The sequence below is a fragment of the Caenorhabditis briggsae genome (assembly GCF_000004555.2).
Source record: "Caenorhabditis briggsae complete genome, chrII, whole genome shotgun sequence".
NCBI lineage: Eukaryota > Metazoa > Nematoda > Chromadorea > Rhabditida > Rhabditidae > Caenorhabditis > Caenorhabditis briggsae.
This window is the reverse complement of record NC_013486.2, coordinates 329,169-347,751: the sequence shown is the minus strand read 5'-3', so window position 1 is coordinate 347,751 and position 18,583 is coordinate 329,169. Positions and strand designations below refer to the sequence as shown.

At 38.3% G+C, this 18,583-nt stretch overlaps 2 protein-coding genes across 2 annotated transcripts; one reads left to right on the top strand and one right to left on the bottom strand.

The window, feature by feature from the left end:
• Positions 1 to 273: 273 nt before the first annotated feature.
• On the bottom strand, positions 274 to 3,615 carry CBG00980 (the record flags this gene model as incomplete). The annotated part of the gene is made up of 4 exons (XM_002629700.1): positions 274 to 389; positions 884 to 1,018; positions 1,389 to 2,259; positions 3,502 to 3,615. 4 exons carry the CDS (start codon positions 3,613 to 3,615, stop codon positions 274 to 276), a joined length of 1,236 nt encoding a protein of 411 aa, XP_002629746.1.
• Positions 3,616 to 6,366: 2,751 nt separating this feature from the next.
• On the top strand, positions 6,367 to 10,178 carry Cbr-smg-8 (the record flags this gene model as incomplete). Its single annotated transcript, XM_002629701.1, has 9 exons — positions 6,367 to 6,447; positions 6,500 to 6,601; positions 6,650 to 6,903; positions 6,961 to 7,102; positions 7,159 to 7,728; positions 8,310 to 8,696; positions 8,746 to 9,249; positions 9,557 to 9,987; positions 10,034 to 10,178. 9 exons carry the CDS (start codon positions 6,367 to 6,369, stop codon positions 10,176 to 10,178), a joined length of 2,616 nt encoding a protein of 871 aa, XP_002629747.1.
• Between the last annotated feature and the right edge of the window lie 8,405 nt (positions 10,179 to 18,583).

Below are 18,583 nucleotides of genomic sequence, written 5' to 3'. Positions count from 1 at the left end.
AAAGAAACAGATAAGAAAGATTAAGAACAAAAACTGGAACAAAAAAAAATAATTAAAGGCAAAAAAATGAGTGGAACAGATTGGTGAAGGGATCATTATGGCAAAAGAAAATCTTTGAATTTTTTTGGAAAACGTTATTCTGGGTTGGACTTTTTTTTGCGGATTTTCAAAAGTTTTCGATTTTTTTGGGAGTTTTGTTAGAAAAGCAAAGAACCAAAAATATGAAATAAACGATGAAAAAAAGAAAGGGTAAAAAATTGGTTTAAGTTTTGTTTAGTTGCCCATCGGCATGAACGGCAGACGACCGTATTTCTCGTCGATCGGCACTTTGTCCAGCTCGGCGAACAACTCCAGCTCGTGATGACTTCGGTAGCTGCTGTCCAAGTTTGCTGAAATTGTTTTATATGAATTTTGAGATGTGGGAACTAATGACTACTGTAAAACTTGTAAGCGTCCCACACTGTCAAGTTGGAGCTCAATTATCTCGGCTCCTATAGCAGATATCTATACTAGGTCGACTGATAAAAGATGAGTGATTTTAAGATAAGCAGTTTACTAGTTACCCCTTTTTCATATATTTTACAGAAACCGAGATAGGTTGGCTTAAAGTTGAACGTTAGGGACTCTTCTATTAGAGGTTTTAGGATAATTTTGTAAATTTTGCATCAGTTTACCTTTCACAGAAACCAAGATGAATAGGCTCAAATTTGAAAGGTGAAAGGTGCCGTTCTATTAGAGGGTTTATGGTAAAAAATCAAAAGGTTTTCTTGTCAAAAAAATAACCCTTTATAACCACTTCTAGAAATTCCTATAATTTGATTTCAACATGGTTTCTGAATTTTCAGCACATCACAACAATCAATTCTAATAATTCAAAACGTACAGTTGACCCGCCGCACAAGATCACGAAGTAAATTCTTGGGAACCGCATCCGACTCGCGAACCCGTTGAAGATACGGACCGAAGACGATGTCGTCGAGCGGCAGGTGCGGTGTTGGAATGAAGTACTCGTGCATTACTGGAAGGATTTTCAGTTTTGCAGATATTTGAAAATTTTATTCCAGGAAGTGATAAAGCAGTTTTAGAGAATCAATATGAAATTGAGTCGAAGCCTAGATAAATGCACATTACGCTCAATTATCTCGGTTCATAGGAGAGATATCAAAAATCTGTCAACTGAAGAAATATTATTGGTATTATGACAAAGAATTCATCAGTTGAAAATGTTTTGCCATCTTTCAAAGGAACCGAAATAATTGAGCTTAAGGTACGCGTATAGGAATGGGCTACCATTAGAGAAAATCAGGTATTACAGGTTAGTTGTTTTCTAAAGACTATTGTTAAACTCTAGTATTTTCCCGCTTTTCCCTGTACCCCTTAAAACTCACATTGTTCAACGACGTCTCGATTTGAGAGCGGATCTTCCTCTTCTATCGACTCCACATCCTCCTCTTCCGGAACATCTGGTGGCATTGTCTTCTGATCCGGAATGACCGGTGTCACTAGCTGCCACTTGATTGGTGTTATCAGTTCGATACCATTAGCTGTCCTTTGCACTATCACTTTGCAGTCTTCCGACTTGTTCAATCGGTTTCTGACGAATGCTGGAAGGAACGGGCAGGACGCTGCTTGATACAATCTCATATCACTACAACATGGCGCCAAACAGAAGAACTCCTCATCTGTCAGATGTTTTCCTTGTGTGCGATTCCGGCAAGAGATCTTTTTCTCATCGAACATCTTACTGTCAGACGTCGTTGGATGATCTCGTTCAATCATTTCTTCCAGTGACATTCTCGGGAAGATATCCTGATCTGATGTCATTTTCAAAGAAGTTCTGACTGGATCCGTAAATTGCTCCAATTTGAAGTTGGTGACCTCTCCTGGATGTAGACATGAGATGAACTCCCATTTATTCGGGTAGTGTGGTGCGCTTTGTGTTGGGATTGGGTCAGAGAGTCCGGAGCACGAAGCGACTTCCTCATCAGCGCTAGTAGACGACGCACAGGAGATGGTCTCTTCTGAATCTGACGCCAATGTGGAACGAGTAGAGATGGTCTGTGTTGGAGAGACTGGTGTTGCTGGTGGTGTTGTTGATTCTGCTAGAATGGCTTGAACGCGACGATCAATCATATTCTGAATCATATCGCTCTCCATAAGATTCTGAACTGCCTCTGCAACTCTTTCTTGAACTGCACAATCGATACTGGATTCGATTGTACGCAGGGTGTCTTCAAGTGAGTGGAGTTTGCTGGTGAGCTGAAAAGATAGGCAAATTATTGTTCAGAATGTTCGTCTGGCTTTTACTGTAATTAGCTAACCAAGCCTCTCAATTAGGCGTTTACCAAAAACCCTATAATTATTGCTCATCCCCTGATGCACCTGTCTACCTCAGGCATTACATCACCCCCTTCTTTCCATACACCCGCTCTTCATAATCCTCTTCTTCCAACTGACCAATTATCTCGCTAGAGGGGACGCACAGAGACCATCACCTCCTCTTCATTATCCGATCGGTGTCAGTAATCCCCTCTTTTATAAAAGAAGGAGGAAATGTGTAGGAAAGTACATAACGTGAACAGATTGGACAGTAGAGGACGGTTATCTCGGTAAAAGAAGGGGAAGGTGGTAGTGGTCTAATAATTAACAAGTGTGTACTTAGAGAGGGTGGTTAGCAAATCATAAGACCTAGAAGGATGCTCTGGCAAAGTTTTAAGCTTCAGAAGGTGAAAGAAGAGAGTGTGAGGTTCAGGAAAGGTCTAGAAGACTCCAGAAAGCATCAAGATGGTCCGGAAAAAAACCCCGAAATTTTTAAGACTGTCTAGAGTCCCTAAGATAGGATCCTAAATTCATTCAGAAAATTTCTTGGACCGCTTCTGAAGTGCCAATAGGACTGAAGACATTTCTATAATCATGAAAAACAGCCAGAAGAGTTTAAGACAGAAACTACCTGGAGGCCTGAAGCTGAAACTGGAAAGCTGAACCTAGAAATCTAGAAAGAAGCTCTGGCGAAGGTCAAGTTCAAGCTTCCAGAAGTGAGAGAAAGTCAGATGAGGTTCAAGAAAACTCCAGAAGGATTCAGAAAGTATCGATAAGATGCAGAAAAATCGTTATGGGGGGATTCAGTACCTGGAGTACCGAAGACAAGATCCTAATATCATTTAGAGGACTTCTCGAACCGCTAAAAACTTCTAGAGCTATCTGGATACTCCAAAAGGACACAGAAGAATTCAAGACAGATTTAACTCAACCAATGTCTTCCCTGGACCCTATTCCTACGATCCAAAGGCTAGCTACCAAACCTTTTCACTTTTTTCTTTTATCAAGTCCCCCCTCAAACATATGTCTCAAGGCCTGGCTATGCGGAAAAAATCCGCCGTGAGAAGGGAGAAGCATGATCGGAATGCGGAATGAGATAGGTATTTCGCGCAATAGAACCTTACAGATTGGCGCAGTAGATTAAGAGAAGGACAAAATGTAGTGCTGGAAACTGAAACTCACCAGGCGTTCAAACTTGTAAGTCATCAAGCTGCGATTGCTGATCTCACGAGGCTTCTGAACCTGGTGCTGATGCTTTTCCGGGCGACGGTTTGGACGCGAAGAGTCGAGTTGCATGGCTTCTGGAAAGTTGTTGGAAAGGTTAGAAGCCGTTAAAAGAAGTGAAAGAAGAAGGAGAAGAAGACGTGGCAACCAAAAAAAGAAGAAGAAGAGGAACGCGTCGAGAGAGATCGAGAGAAACGAGAGGGACGGCCGCGCGTGCGTTGCGTTGGGTGGACACGATGCGTATAAACAATCGAGCGAAGCGACGAGAGAAGCGACGAGAGAAGCGCAGAATGCGGGGTGAGCAATGGATAGAACACGAGAGAGTGGTTAGAGAAATCGAGAGAGATTGGTGTGGTCGATAGAAATGAATGAATGCAAATACCGATATGTTAGGAAGGAGAGGGGAAAAAAGGGGAATGCAGAAGAAGACGAAGAAGAAGAAGAGGACGGAAAGCGACGCGGCAAGCGCGGGCCGAAAGTGTTGGTGGGGGTAAAAAGAAGGAAAAGAGAAGAAAGAAGAAGGAGAAGGCACTGATAAAAGGAGGAGGGGGTACTTGTGTATATACGAATTGGTCTCTCTCTCTCTCTCTCAGCACCAGCCGGGATGGCTGAGGTAAATGAGAGAGAAAATGAGATGCGGAAAGGGAGGAGGAGGTGTATATTATATGAATGTTTCGGAAGTTTAATAGGGTGTTGGAAAATGGAGATTACTGTCACTAGTAGTGATTGGGAGAGACATCTCCCATAAAGCACGGGAGTAGAGGGGAAGGAGGATCATGAATCTGGAAGAGGGAAGACTACGGTAAAAGTGCAAGTTAAGTCTTAAGAAGGGTTGGAACTGCTCAGAAAAGAATTTTGAAATATAATTTTTGAACTTGACTTATCTTTTTAACTCGATAAGTACACTAATAAAAGTGGATCTCCGATTTTATGAATGGCAACTACTAATAGCCACTAATAGAAGCCTAACTCAAACCCTTAAACTTGGATCCCATATATCTCAGTTCCCGTGACAGATATCAAAATTTTGTCAACTGATGAAATATTGGTGATATTATGATAAACAATTTATCAGTTGACAACTTCTTCATGCCTTCCACAGGAAACGCGACAATTGAGCTCAAATATGGAACATAAGGTCCGAACTTGCTCAAATTGATTGAAATTTTCAAAAAGGCCAGCTATGAAAGTGGAAGCTTAATCAGATTGGAAATGTTTACAGGAGGATCTTTCAAATAGTAGATTTGAACTTCTCTTTTTTTTTTTTAACTTGATAGTTCTTATCGAATAAAACTAGAGCTATGTTTCTGTAGACGACAGTTGCCGTATTCGCTCTAATAGATCTCTCCGTGCACTTTGAGCTCAATTATCTCAATTTCTCTACGAGAAATCAGCGTTTTGTCAACTGATAAAATGTTGGTTATACTATGATACAAATTTTATCAGTTGACAATTTTTCTGATATCAATCACAGGAATTTAGATAATTTAGCTCACAGTAAGGTGCGCTTCTATTGGAGTCACTACGGTATTTGATAAGGATTCATTTTGTTTCCCAATTTGATTTTTTTCAGGAAAATAAAAAATAACACATTTTTCAAAGTTATTTTGAGTTGAAAAATGTCTAGCTATACAACTACAATGAAAATAGGAAAAATTTGAGAACTCGACAAACAACAAAAATCACAGAATACGATTTTGAAAAAAAAACAGCGAATTCACAAGTGACTATAAAGATTTTCTGAAGATTTTTTATATATGGGGGAGTACTGTAGTTTGATATATGGGAAAGTCGTCGTTCCCAAAATTCATATGCTTTGTGGGATTTTATCAGCCACATCATCTTTGAAGAGTTCCACTTCCTGATTGTAAATAACCTACAAGCTTTGAGCTCAACTATCTTGATTCCCATGAGAGATATCAAAAATCTGTCAACTGATGAAATATTGGTGATATTATGATAAATAAATTATCACTTGGAAATTTGTTGATATCTTCTGAAGGAACCGAGATTCGATTTTCAGATACGTCCCCAATAAATTCCATTTACTTTAACAAGGCTAAGCAGAGAAGCATAAAGAGAATAAAAATAAGACATATCCCTGAGCCGTTTATTTCGAAAAACTAAACACAAATGGCTTCCGTCCGTTGTCCGCGCGTCGCTCGCCCGCTCTCTCGTTTCTCTGCGTCTTAGCTAAAGAATCTGATCTCTCGTTCGACATGCGTTGGCAAAATGAGGGGGAGGTGTCCGAAACGCGGGACGGAAAACATCGGAATCAGTTCATTGGAGTTTGATGGCAGGGTTTTATAGTTTGGATTTTTTTGTTTTGCAAAGGTTGATTTTTTGGAAGCTGGGAAAGGGGGAAGAGATGTTGAAGGAGATTTAGCAAACCAATTTTGATATATCTTAGTCTGTAAATCGGAATATTCTAGAGTTTGGAACCCAAACTTTGGGCTAATGTGTAAATATCTCAAATGGAAACCCCCTACATTTCGAAAATCCGCGCATTTACTGCTTCTTTTTCTCTGCACCTCTACTCTCTCTTCTGCGTGCAAATGGAGCGCGCTTGCATTTTTTGATTTTTTACAAAGAGACCCCGCAAATTCCGGGGAAACAAAAATCGGGGAAAAAAAAACCGGGGAAAGTGGGCGGAGTCGAGAAAAACCGTGCGGCAAAACCGTGCCAGGGTTGCATTTTAGGCTCCGCCCCTATTCCCCCTCATTTTGCCAACGCATGCCGAACGATATATTGGGGTCTCTTTTACAAAAAATGCAATTTCTGAAAGCTATTTTTAAAAGAAAATAAATATTTTTCAGCTAGAAAATGAATATAAGCGAATGGATAGAACAATCAAGAAGTGTTTTCAAAGCTCAACTTGACACAAAAATCAAAATTATCGGCATAGTGAGTGCAAAACTGATCCGAAACTTTTAAAACATAAAAAATAAATTTTCAGATAGGCAAAGATTATCCAGATCATGGGAAAGGAGACAACATAAACTGCTATTTGAGGGAGAATGTGTTTCCAGTGGCCACATCTGACAATGAGACTTGCACGGTAATCATAACTTAATAATCAAACATTTGTCTGAAACCCGTATTACAGATTTTCGCTCATTTCTCTGAAGACGAGCAACTTCTATTCTTGGTGCTGAATGGTGTGGATGACGTGGCTAATCTTCGGAAGTGCATGGAATCCGAATCGAAGAACTATTTCGAAGCGATGGCTGAGAGCGAATCTCAGCAAATGCGGCTCCTTCATTTCCTTTTTATCTCCTGTCACTTTATTGTAATCTTCGAGCAAACTTCTAGAATCGATTTGGAATTTATTAGATTTTTGAAGAAAGTGAATACATTGAGGTGCGAATTTTTCAGAGTTTTTTTTTGAATAAAAATAGTTTCAAATCGGATTTTCAGGTCGCTAAATCGGAGAAAAGTGAGCCAACGACTTCGTGACGTGGATTTCGATTTTGATTCAGATGGCCGCTTGACGGTCCCGTATGTTTTGATGGCTTTTCAGCGAAATAATATACGGACTGACACTAATATTACGAAAAAGGTACAGGAAAATTGCTGACGAAAAAGAAAATCACCCAATTTTTCGAGAGTTTTCAGAGAGAACTCTACGAGAAGCTCGAGAAGAATCTGGACCATCAGCTAACAGACATTCTCAAATTATACGATCTAACTGGCTCTGGGAATTCCGCTTTGTGCCAGCTTAGCGAATCACTTCAAGTCGTTCACCTCCTGAATCCAGACAGCGTTAAAAGAGACATCATCACGGAGATGTTTGATATTTTTATGGCTGAAGCTGAAAATGGAAACGTGGCAAGAGTGGCTGCAAATCACAAGCTAACCAGCAACAACGCGTTCGTCAGATTTTTGGAAGATCGATTTCGAGCGGAGAAAAACGAAATTTCACTGAACATTGCTATCGATATGTTAGAAGCTCTACAGTTTGTGCTCGATGGCTCGCTAGAAGAGAAACCAGAAAGTTTGAGATCTCAGACACAGACTTTTATAAAAAGAATTCAATCGGATCATATGGAAGAGGCTAGGAGGTTGTATACAAATGAAACACGACCCGTGTCTGGAGAGAGGAGGGGAGGTGGATTCAGAATCACAGAACAGGAGACAATGGATCCATCGGTGAAAATTCGAAGTAAACAGGAGCATTTGATTAGGGTAAGTGGAGGAAATTCAGCAAAATGAGATGTTTTCTTGCTAATTGGCTTTCAGTGTTCACAGGGTTTGAACTGCTGTGGTATGTTGTTGCGCTTTTTCGGCCTTTAGGAATTCAACTTTTTCACAATGTTTGGTTGATTTCGCTCTTAAAACTTCGCCACGTCACATTCTCATTAGAGCGCAACAGCATACCACAGTAGTTTGAACTCTGAAAGCGTGCTCAAAGAAAAGGGGATAAATTTAAATATTGAAGAATTGATTCACAAAAAAAGAAAGGCTAAAAATCGCTATTAATTAAATCAGTCCTGAATATTTGCTCATTTGAAGGCGCAAACGAAAAAACTGATAAAGTTCAAAATTTGGCGCCATAAACGTTCTGAAGGAGGGATAAGAGAGATGAAAAGAGTGTGTATTGTCGGCAGAAGAACGAAAAAATGGGCGTGGTCAATTTATGGGTTATGTAGAGAGTCTGTGTACTCAAAGGGCATCGCAAATAAGGATACTGTAGAAATGGTTTATAAAAGTATGAGCAATTCTTTAAGCGGCAAGGGGGTACTGTAGAAAAATGGTTTATTTTCCAGTTCAACGAAGCCACGTGCTACATCGAAACCGTCGTCGGAATCAATCAACAAGAAATCCTCTCCCAAGTCCAGACACAATGCAATGATATGTGGCAATCCGACTTGCGTGCCTGCGAATCGATATCCATGATGGGTCATCCATGTGTCAAGAAGGTCCATCCCACCTATGGAGATCAGACGGTTCCGGAAGCCCGATGGACCGCCCATGACGCCTCGAACACACTGGTCTCTACGTGTGTCTGTGGAAATAAACAGTTGGTTCGACAGGAGCCCTTCACCTTAAAAGAAGCGAATTTCGATTTTTACGAACATCCAGATTTCAATTGTTGTAAGGGGTTATGGAGATATCAGTTCCAGTTGTATCAGGAGGATACAGAGGAGAAGGATGTGAGTTTGAGAACTGGAACTTTTCGGGCTACTTCAATTTCTTTTTCAGGATATCATGTGGGCAGACCGCGAGTCCAACTCTCTTCGTGCAGCTAAGAAAATGGCCCAACGAGAAGATGAGTTGGCAGTGGAGCTAGACGACATGGAACTTCCAGAAAGTCTTCAACAATCCTACACATCATCTGAAGACTCTTCAGAAGACGATGACGACTTTGCCATTCAGACTGCAAGCTCTGAAGACTCATTGTCCGGATCGGACTCCTACGCTCGGCCCGGCAGTCGTCGTGACGAGTTTGAATCTTCTAAAACAGCAAGAGACATGGCTGTCTACTTTGCGAAACGGATACAAAAGCTGGAAAAGTTGGAGAAGATGGACGACTTCTTGATGGGCGTTCCGAATACGTTGACGATTGGGAAGCTTCCGATGTTCCCATCGTTTTTCTTGACATCGCTAGGAGAGAGTAATCTTTACAAGCACGGAGCAGGGCTAAAAAATCAGCCGAATTTCAAATTGGGTGGAGAGTATTTGACGCCGGCAGTGGTGTTTTTAGATGTACGTTATTGCTTCTTCAGTAGTTTACGACCGAGTCTTGCCGTATTTTCTTCAATAGAAGCCCACCCAGCCCGTCAACTTTGAGCTCAATTATCTTAGTTTCTGTAAAAGATATCAAATTTTTGTTAACTGATAAAATATTGGTGATATTCTGACAGATAAGTTATCAGTAGACAACATTTTGATACCTTTCACAAGAATAGAGATAATTCAGCTCGAAGTTGACGCCTTATGTAGGTTTCTATTGAAGGAAATACAGTAACCTATGCAACGTGGCGTTTCTCACATCGAAACCATATATTTCCAGGTCGATCTTGACGTCTGGTGCCGTGACCTTGTCAAATTCCGCACTGACGACTACACCCGACGAGGTACCAAGGATCTGAAAGACGACATGCCACGTGTCAAACTATTCGTCGGTTTCGAATACGAGTGCTCTCGAGGTCATCGCTTCTTTGTCGATCATAACGGCGAGCCGTTGATCTATCCACGCAACGTCAACGTTCTAAAAGAGTCCTCGGCTCGCGCCTCACTTGGCAACATCCTGAACGCTGATTTGCCTCTTCGTCGCCCGTGCACTTGCCGAAAGCCACCTCTGAAATCTGCACAACTTCAGAAGATCCACGTGGTGACGCCAAAAGCGCCAGTGAAGATCACCATTGATCCGAAGATTCTCGTACCGGGACACGAGGGAACGTATGGAACCGGACAGGAGCCATTGGAACTTCATCATTCAAAGTAGATCAAAATTTCCGGGATTCAGAAAATGAAGGGTTTATTTCAGATACTATATCCTTCACCTGCCAGTGGTCTACAGTGGACCATCAGGAACATGGATGCCGGGAGAGTACAATTCAGAGCGAATGGGAACGCTCAAGGGTGGATCCATCAAAGTCGTCTACAAGCCTGTGATGCCATTTAGGTGGTGAAACGCCATTTAGGTGTTGTAATAATTGATTTTTTTTTGATTTTATTGTTTTTTCTTGTACTGGTATTTATTGCTTGTGATGTCATGAAACTTTTCGAATTGGAAATTCCGCAAAGAAGTTTTTTAACCATCCCTCCCTCTTCTATAGTGTAGAACTAGAAAGAACTAAAAAGGTGGCTCAGATGTTTTATAATTGAAAACGGGCGGTCCCCTTCTCTCCTTCAACAAAAATGCTCTCACACTGATTGATTAGGCAAATGCGCTTCTGTTTTTGGCTCGGAGAGGAGAGGATTTCCTCTCCTCTTCCAGTCAACCAAAAAAAGAAAACACGATACTAAACCAGTATTTTTCTAGGTCATCACCCCCTTCCTTGCAATCCAATCACACTCCCTCCCTCTCCATTTAGGACCCTCCCAGTAGTCTTGGGGGCTGAAAAAAACAGATGAAATGAGGAGAAGTTGTTCCACTCGGTTTGGTTTGATGGCTCGAAATGAAAGCTGATCCATTTTTTCTTGTTTTTTGGAGAGAAATTCATCTTTTGGACTTTTTTGGAGGAAAGAAGACTACAATGAATTTTATATTTAGAGCTGCAAAATTTTTCCGATCAAAAGGTTTACAATATTACTTTGGTCTAATTTCAATACGAGTTACGGCCGAAAATCGAGAGTGGGCGGAGCTTAGGTTCGGTAGTGAAGTCCTTAAAGGCGCATTTAAAGGAGCATGCATTGTTTGTAATTATTTTTTGACCGATTTTTCGATGAATTTTAATGATTTTTCAATAGTTTTCATTGTTTTATGCGATTTTATGGCTCCGCGTTACTTCGAAACCGCGACATTTCGAAACCGCGACATTTCGAAACCGGTCATTTCTAAACCGGTCATATCGAAACTACTAAATTTACAATCTGTAAATTTGACTGGTTTCGAACTGACTGGTTTCGAATTGACTGGTTTCGAAGTGACGCGGAGCCGATTTTATGCTATTTATGAACTTAAACAATTTTTCTTTTTTTCACACAAAACCCGAAAAATCGCAAAACACCGGATAAAACAATGAAAACTGTTGAAAAATCGTAAAAATATACCTGAAAATATCTTTTAAAAAACATGCGCTTTTAAACACGCCTTTAATAATTGCGCTACCGGACCTGAGCTCCGCCCACCCACGAATTTTCGGCAGCGAAATTAGATCAGTCAAGTATCGAAAAGTATTCTTCTACCTTTTCCGAAATTCAAATTATTCGGCTCAAATTGTGAAGCCTCCATTTGAGACAATGGGATTTATCATCTATTACCATGCAGATTTGAAACATCTCATCATCTAACATGCTCATCTTCCTTTTTTGCTCCCCATGAAAGAGCAACATAAATAAACAAGACCAAAAACACATGCTCCACTTTTTTCTGCAAAAAATGTCCTATCTTCTTCTTCTTTTTTTTGATTTATAACTCTTCTATCGTTCCCTTCATTTTCTTTGAGAAAAAAGAAAAGTCAATCAGGTGCTCAATTGCGTGGAACTCCTTTTTTTAATCTAGAAATCCGAGAAGTCTAGACTAATAAAAATAGGAGTAATTTTTTCAATTAGGGAGGACGCATTTAATCTTTTCCCGATATAGACTTCTGAAAGCCTGATTAGTATTGACCCAAAAAATTTCTGAGAGCGTCATCAAAAAATGACTCCAGTCTTTTTTGAGTTGATAATCGAATTAGGAGGAGAGCGAGTCTCTTATTTACATTTATTTTTTTATAATACATTTTTTTACTAGAAAATAGAGAAGTTGTGACACTCATATGATGAACCCGATGTTTGCTGTTAATTTTTAAGCATTTGAATTTGGGATTTTTTGGAATTTCCACCCAATTGTCGCTTTTCCTCATAATTGTATAATTTTCAGAATATGTAAAGTTTAGAGTCAAAGTATATACTTAGAAGTCATAAAAATTATTGTATATGATTTACTGATTCGCTTTTTTTTTGAGAATTCGTGAATTTCAATCTGCTGTGATATTCTGTTGCTCTCCAATAAGAAAGGGCGTGGCAAAGTTTTAGGCCGATGGAAAAACGGATAAATTGGAAGTGAGAGAGTACAATCTCAGTGCAATATAGTGAGAGACCCAGAGAAAATGTTTTAATTATCACGCCTTCCAGCTGACAAGTCCCTTCTTATTAGAGCGCAACTGCATATTACAGAAGTTCAATCCATGTGGATCTATGCTTTTTTTCCTGAGCATGAAAATATTTTTTGTGACTGATCTAACGTATCCGAAATTTCCAGATCAAAACACATTTTCTAGCATAGTTTGTCATTAAAAAATCAGCTGTAAAGTTCTCAGCCTATTTTTTACCTTTATAGCCACATCATCAGTCTCGAAATTACCGATAAACCTCAATTTTTGTTTCGTAAAAGTGAGGTTCGTTTTAAATGTTTTGGACTACCGTAGAACCTGTAATAGAAGGTCCCCCACACTGTCAAATTTCAGCTTATTGCTTGTCTCTTATGCAAGCTATCAATAATGTGTCAACTGATAAAATGTTTCTGATATTAAGTTAAGCAATTTATCATTTGACAACTTTTCGATATCTTTGACAAGAACTTAGAAAATTTGGCTCAAAGTTGAAAAAGTTGAGGGGAGGGTGATTCTATTACAAGGCTTACGGTAAGCTACACTTGGTCAATTTTTTTGGCCGACAAATTATACCTTTTTCCAAAAATCAAAACCTAGAATACATTTTGTTCAACTCCACTTTTTCAGCTTTCCCTCTATCTATTATTCATCCTTCCCAAAAATCTTATTATCCAAAAATTTTTCTATGCCTCATCCCTCTTTTTTCATTCCTCCATTACCATGTTCCTTGTATTCCCTCCAGTAAAAAATAGAACATCATTCGTCACACTCAATCCAAAACACGAAAAAATGGAAATCCAGGCGTCAAAAATTAGTCAGCCAGATATCTTATATTTCTCTTATCACCTTCTCGAATTTCGTATTTTAGTTCGAATGGAGAAAAATATTTTTCGAGAGCTCAAATTACATCTTTTCTTCTTGAAAAATACATTTTTAGGATCTTAATTTTTTTCCCAAAAAAATTTAAGTTTCTTATATACATAGGTTACTATTTCTGACAATGAGTCAGAAAGCTACAATTTCCCTAAAATACAAAAGTCCTATTTTTCTTTCTAATCTTCTACTTCTTCACCTCTTCCGTTTTTTCTTTCATTTTTTAGAAGAAGAGAAAAAATAAGAAGGAGCACAGACAATTTCCGATCCATGAATACTAACGAGCCGCCTGATTCATTGTCCCACTTTCAGATATTTTTTCTCCACTTTTCCATTTTTGGTGTCAATTCTTGTTCTGTTTTTTAGGGATGAGCAGATGGATCTAGGACTTTTCTAGTCTCTAATTTTCTAAAAAATGTCTCGATTTTTTTAAAAGTTTAAATTACCGTATTTCAATTATATCGATTTCTGTGTAAGATATCAAAAGTTTGTTAACTGATAAAATATTTGTGACAATGTGATCAATATTTTATCAGTTTACACATTTTTGATATCTTTTATAGGAATCGAGATAATTGAGTACAAAGTTCGGGTGGGGTTCCATTAGAGGAAATACGGTAGTTTTTTCCGATGACTAAAAAAAACCGTTTTTCCTTAAATTTTGAGATTCAAACTAACATCTCACCTCAAAAGTTATTTTTCCAGATTCTTTATATTGTAGAATTAAAAAAAAACTGACACCTGAAAAATTTCGCAGGCTGCCTTCGACTCGATTTACAAGGCTCCGCCCCAAAATCGGTATACTATACTGAAAAAATTCATTTCTGTGAGTTCAATGATTTTCTGAACCGAATTTCGATTTGTTGGTATGACAAAAAATCGCTAACTTTTCTAGAATCTATTTTTTTTTCGAAAAACTGAACTTCATTGTGGAAGTGGTCCAAACAAAGCAAAAGTCTGAAATATTACGATTTTGCCACACTTTTTTGTAGAACAAAAAAGCGCCGATTTTCAGATCATCAGGTGTTAGTTTTTTATTAATTTGACAATAACAGCATTCAAATTTTCAACCCCATCCCCTATGCCCTAATAAAAAAGTTTAGTTTCTAATAAAAATTCAAGTCTAAAGTTCATCGTCGCATTTCGAAACTCTTCCGTCCACTCCCAAAAAAGTGGTAGTCCTTCTCATTCTTTCTCCCCAATAGCCACCAATTCATTCATAACTTTCTCCTGTTTCCGTTTCCCCTTTGTCCCCCTTATTCATCCAATTTCTACACATGTCTACCGAGAGCAACCTTTGTCCCGAGAAACTTTTCTCAGACCAAAACTATTTTTGATTTTTTGACCCCCACCGAATTTTTTTTTCACTTTCTAAGCACCTAATAAGTCATGGGTCTCTCTCTCTCTCTCTCTCTCTCTCTCTCTCTCTTTTTTTTTTTTTTTCAAAAACTTTTAGTGAAAAAAACTTTTTTCCCCGAGAAATTAGATCAGAAAGCTTCTCGGAGCATAATACAAAAACGGGCGGAGCATAATGGTGAAAAGTGGATTTATGTTTACTTTTTTGTTGTGAAACGGGCGGGACCACATGATCCCCATGTAAGTCCCCATTTTCAAAGAAAAAAGTTTCCAGAATAGGACATGTTTATTTTAGTTGTCTCTATAAACATTTCAAGAAAACTTTCTTTGACACTTTCTGTTAAACTTTGGTCAAGCTGATTTTGCCCGATTGGGCCCTTGACCTTTAACTTTGAGCCAATTCACCTCGCTTCCTATCAAAGATATCAAGAAAAATTTAACTGATAAAATGTTTATCATAATATCACAAAAATTTTATCAGTTGACAAACATTTGTTATCTCTGACAGGAACCGAGATAATTGAGCTCAAACTTGTCAGTGTGGATGCTCTTCTATTGGAGGTTTTACGCGACTTTTATTTTTGAAAAGCTCTAGGTGACGCTTTTTTAAACACATAATTCATTAGTGTCTGGGACCGCCCACATGTATAGAGTTACTTTTGAAATTAATACTCTATTGTTTTCAGTCTAGAAATTCATAACGGATCTTATAGGTCAGTTAATATCTTCGTCAATATTGCTACTGTACTTCTGGGTACCTATTTACGGCACGTATCACATTAGCACGTCATATAGTTTTCCTCCCAGGAAGGATACAAAAGATACCTAGTAGTGATACGAGGCAGGTGGGATCAAAAAGACAGCCCTTTCAATAGGTCAGTCCAAATTGTCTACATGTTTTTTGAAGTTTTCTATACCCATTAATAAATCAGAGTTTCTTTTCCACCTCGAACTTAAATGAATAGTTCATTAGCTTCAGAAACATCGAGCTTTTAAGATTAGTTTTTCAAGTTTTCAAAACCTCATGACAGTCTGTTCGGAATTAGATCTAATTCGTTCGTAGTTCATTCGGTGTTCGTTCGGAATTAGATCAGCTAAATTCTGTATTAGATCATGCCACTTCTATTTACGAACGAACCCAGATCTAATTCCGAATGAAGTCAGATCTAATTCAGAATCGTTTACCTGAGACTATAACCGTTCTCTTTTACATATCTCTTCTGAATCACTTCCTCTTTTTCTATTTTCTTTTCTATATTGAGTCTTTTTTTTCCTTTTTCTAACGCCTCGGGCGACAATTTGTGCATCATCTGAAAGGCTCTTGAAGTTCAACGAGAAAAGTGAAGCCCCTTGAGCCGGCCGGCTCAAGCTCAAGTTTTTGAGCATTTTAGTGATCCATCATGATACATCTAAACGGCGGCGGTGTACGTGGGATTTTTGAGGTTTTTCGTAGACAGTTTCATGAGAAAGAGAACCGAATTGAACTAAATTAGCTGAAATTTCCTAAAACTGCTGGCAGTTGCCTTTAAAGTCAGATTTTTTGCTGAAACCTGCGTATATATTTTTTTGAAAAATCTATAGCTTTTATATCTCTTACAGCAATCGAGATAAATAGGCTCAAAGTTAAAAGTTAGGGGGTCCTTCTATGACAGGTTTCACGGTAGCGATTTCTGATTTTGAAGCCCACTATTTTTCATTGCTCAAAAGTTTAAAATTTTCTCATTGTTGATACCAGATTTTTTGGCTCAATTTTCTTTAGCTGAGTTTTGTGAATCCAAACTCCTACCGTATCCCAAGAAACCGACAATTTTCAAAATTCCATTCATTCTAAATGTTTGTTCTATTTTTTTCTTCTTTCCTTCTCTTTCCACACAAAACTTGATCCAACTCAAAAAACATGTCTCCAGACATGTGTTCAACACCTAAACATTTTCATGTTTTATTGCAAACATTTAATGGTTTCCATAAGAAAAGCCAGAGAGAGAAAAGTGTAAAGAAAAGGTAGACCGATGTTGTTACAATCTAAAAATTCTGGGTCAGAAGTTCAGAAAAATGTTTTTTTTCGCACTTTGTTGGATAAGAGGTATCGCCAAAAAATAGGAAGCCCCAGAAAAAACTTCTCTTGGAAAGAAAGATCCATAAAAAGTTACGGCTATTTCTTGCTCTTTTCATCTTTCTCTCTTTTTTGTCTCCCCATTTTTTCTCGGTTTCGGTGAAGGAATTTTCTTTGTTCTTCTCTTTTTTTCTTATTCGGAATCGTTTGAATTCAGGAAAACAGTGTCAGATTCAGAATCTAGGTGGTCCCTTAAGGATTCATAAAATTTCGGATATTATTTGTTCGGAATTCGTTTTTCGAGAAAAGAAGGGAAGAGGACATCAATGATCTATGAGCAGAAGTTTGTTTCGTAGATCCTTCTCAAGCCACGCCCTTTTTTTTGACACGTTTATCCTTATTTTGGAAGACTACTACGGGGGCGTCGGGTAGAATTTATGAGTAAATTAGAATTTTGGGAGCCTTTAAAAGGATATTTTATGCAATTTCAGTACCAGCCAATAATGAAATTTCAGTGCCAGCCAATAAGATGTCCAAAAACGCATTTTTCAATTGATCTTTGGCATTTTGAGGAGTCTGAAGCTCAGCTATCAAGTTTCCGATCATTTTGAAATTTTTGGACGATGTAAAACAGACCCAGATTGAAAACTTTGCATTCACGAAATTTTTTGGAAAATTGCTAGTTTTTCAGTTTTTTGCCGATTTCTGAAAAAAACAGTAATCCGAAAATTAAAATTATAGGAACAAAACTTTTCCTTAAATTCAGCCCAAAAACCAACTTTCTAGCTAATCTAGGAGCGGAGATACGCCCTTTCCAAGTTCTGGAGTCTAGATACGCAGACAACGAGACACGCTGCGTCTCTAACTTCTCTGAAGAGACGCAGACACTTGAAACTTCAAGTGGCGATATCTCGGCTCCCAGGTGTCATAGGAAAGTGGTTTTTTGACAGTATTGCTTATACTTTTTTGCTTTTTGTTTTAGATTGAGAAACTAGGTTTTTTTAAAATTCTGCGAATGCAAAGTTTTCAATCTAGATCTGTTTCACCCCCTCTAAAATTTTCAAAGTGAAGTGATTGGACACTTAACAGTCGAGCTCCAGACTTCTGAAAATGCTGAAGTTCAACTGAAAAATGCGTTTTTTTACATCTCATGGACCTCTACTGTAATTGTCTTTTTTCACTTTCCTCAATTATTTTTATTTTCAGCTCAACTTATTCCCCAACTCATATGATGTCCTTTCTTCCTCAGTTTTCATGTTTTTATGACTCGCTTCCGGACTTTCATTCCTTATCTTTTTCCTCTTTTTCTTCTCCACATTTTTTTGTGAAGGACCTTCTTTTGAAAACTTTTTGGGATATGTTTTACGAGTGCCCAATATCCGGTCCACCATGTTATCCCTCTTTTTCACAACTGTCTCTTATACTTGTTTTTTTGGCGTTTCAGGTTTTCCGAAAATAGAAAGTAAGGGTTGAAAATAAACTAATTGAATTCTATAATAGTTCCTAGGAAACTGAAAAAAACATGACGAGATCCAAATAAGCTCATCTATTATTTTTCCCTAAAAATTTGAGTCCTTGAGTTCCCAGAATATTTCATTTCAATATATTCATGTTTATCTACACTTCCATCCCTTTTTTCTCAACTTTCAAACTAGACATTCTTTTTTTATTTACGCATACATCATACTCATTCTTTTGAAGCTCTTCCTCATCTGGAGCACTTCCAGCTTCTCACACTGATTTGAAATTCGACGCCCCGTTTTTTTCGCCGAAATTTCGGTTGTCTTCAGACATTTCGAGTGCATTTCACACGTCTTCGATGAGTCTCTGATTGTTGTTTTTTCTAGTAAAGTACCCAAAAATATTTTTAGCTCTTTTAGAGTTCAAAAGGAAGAACGCAGTTTGAAATAAGTGTTTTTCTCTTTCTTATCACCTGAAAAGGAAAATAAAGCACTTTGGTTTAGTTCCGAGAACCCAAACTTGTGAATATAAAATT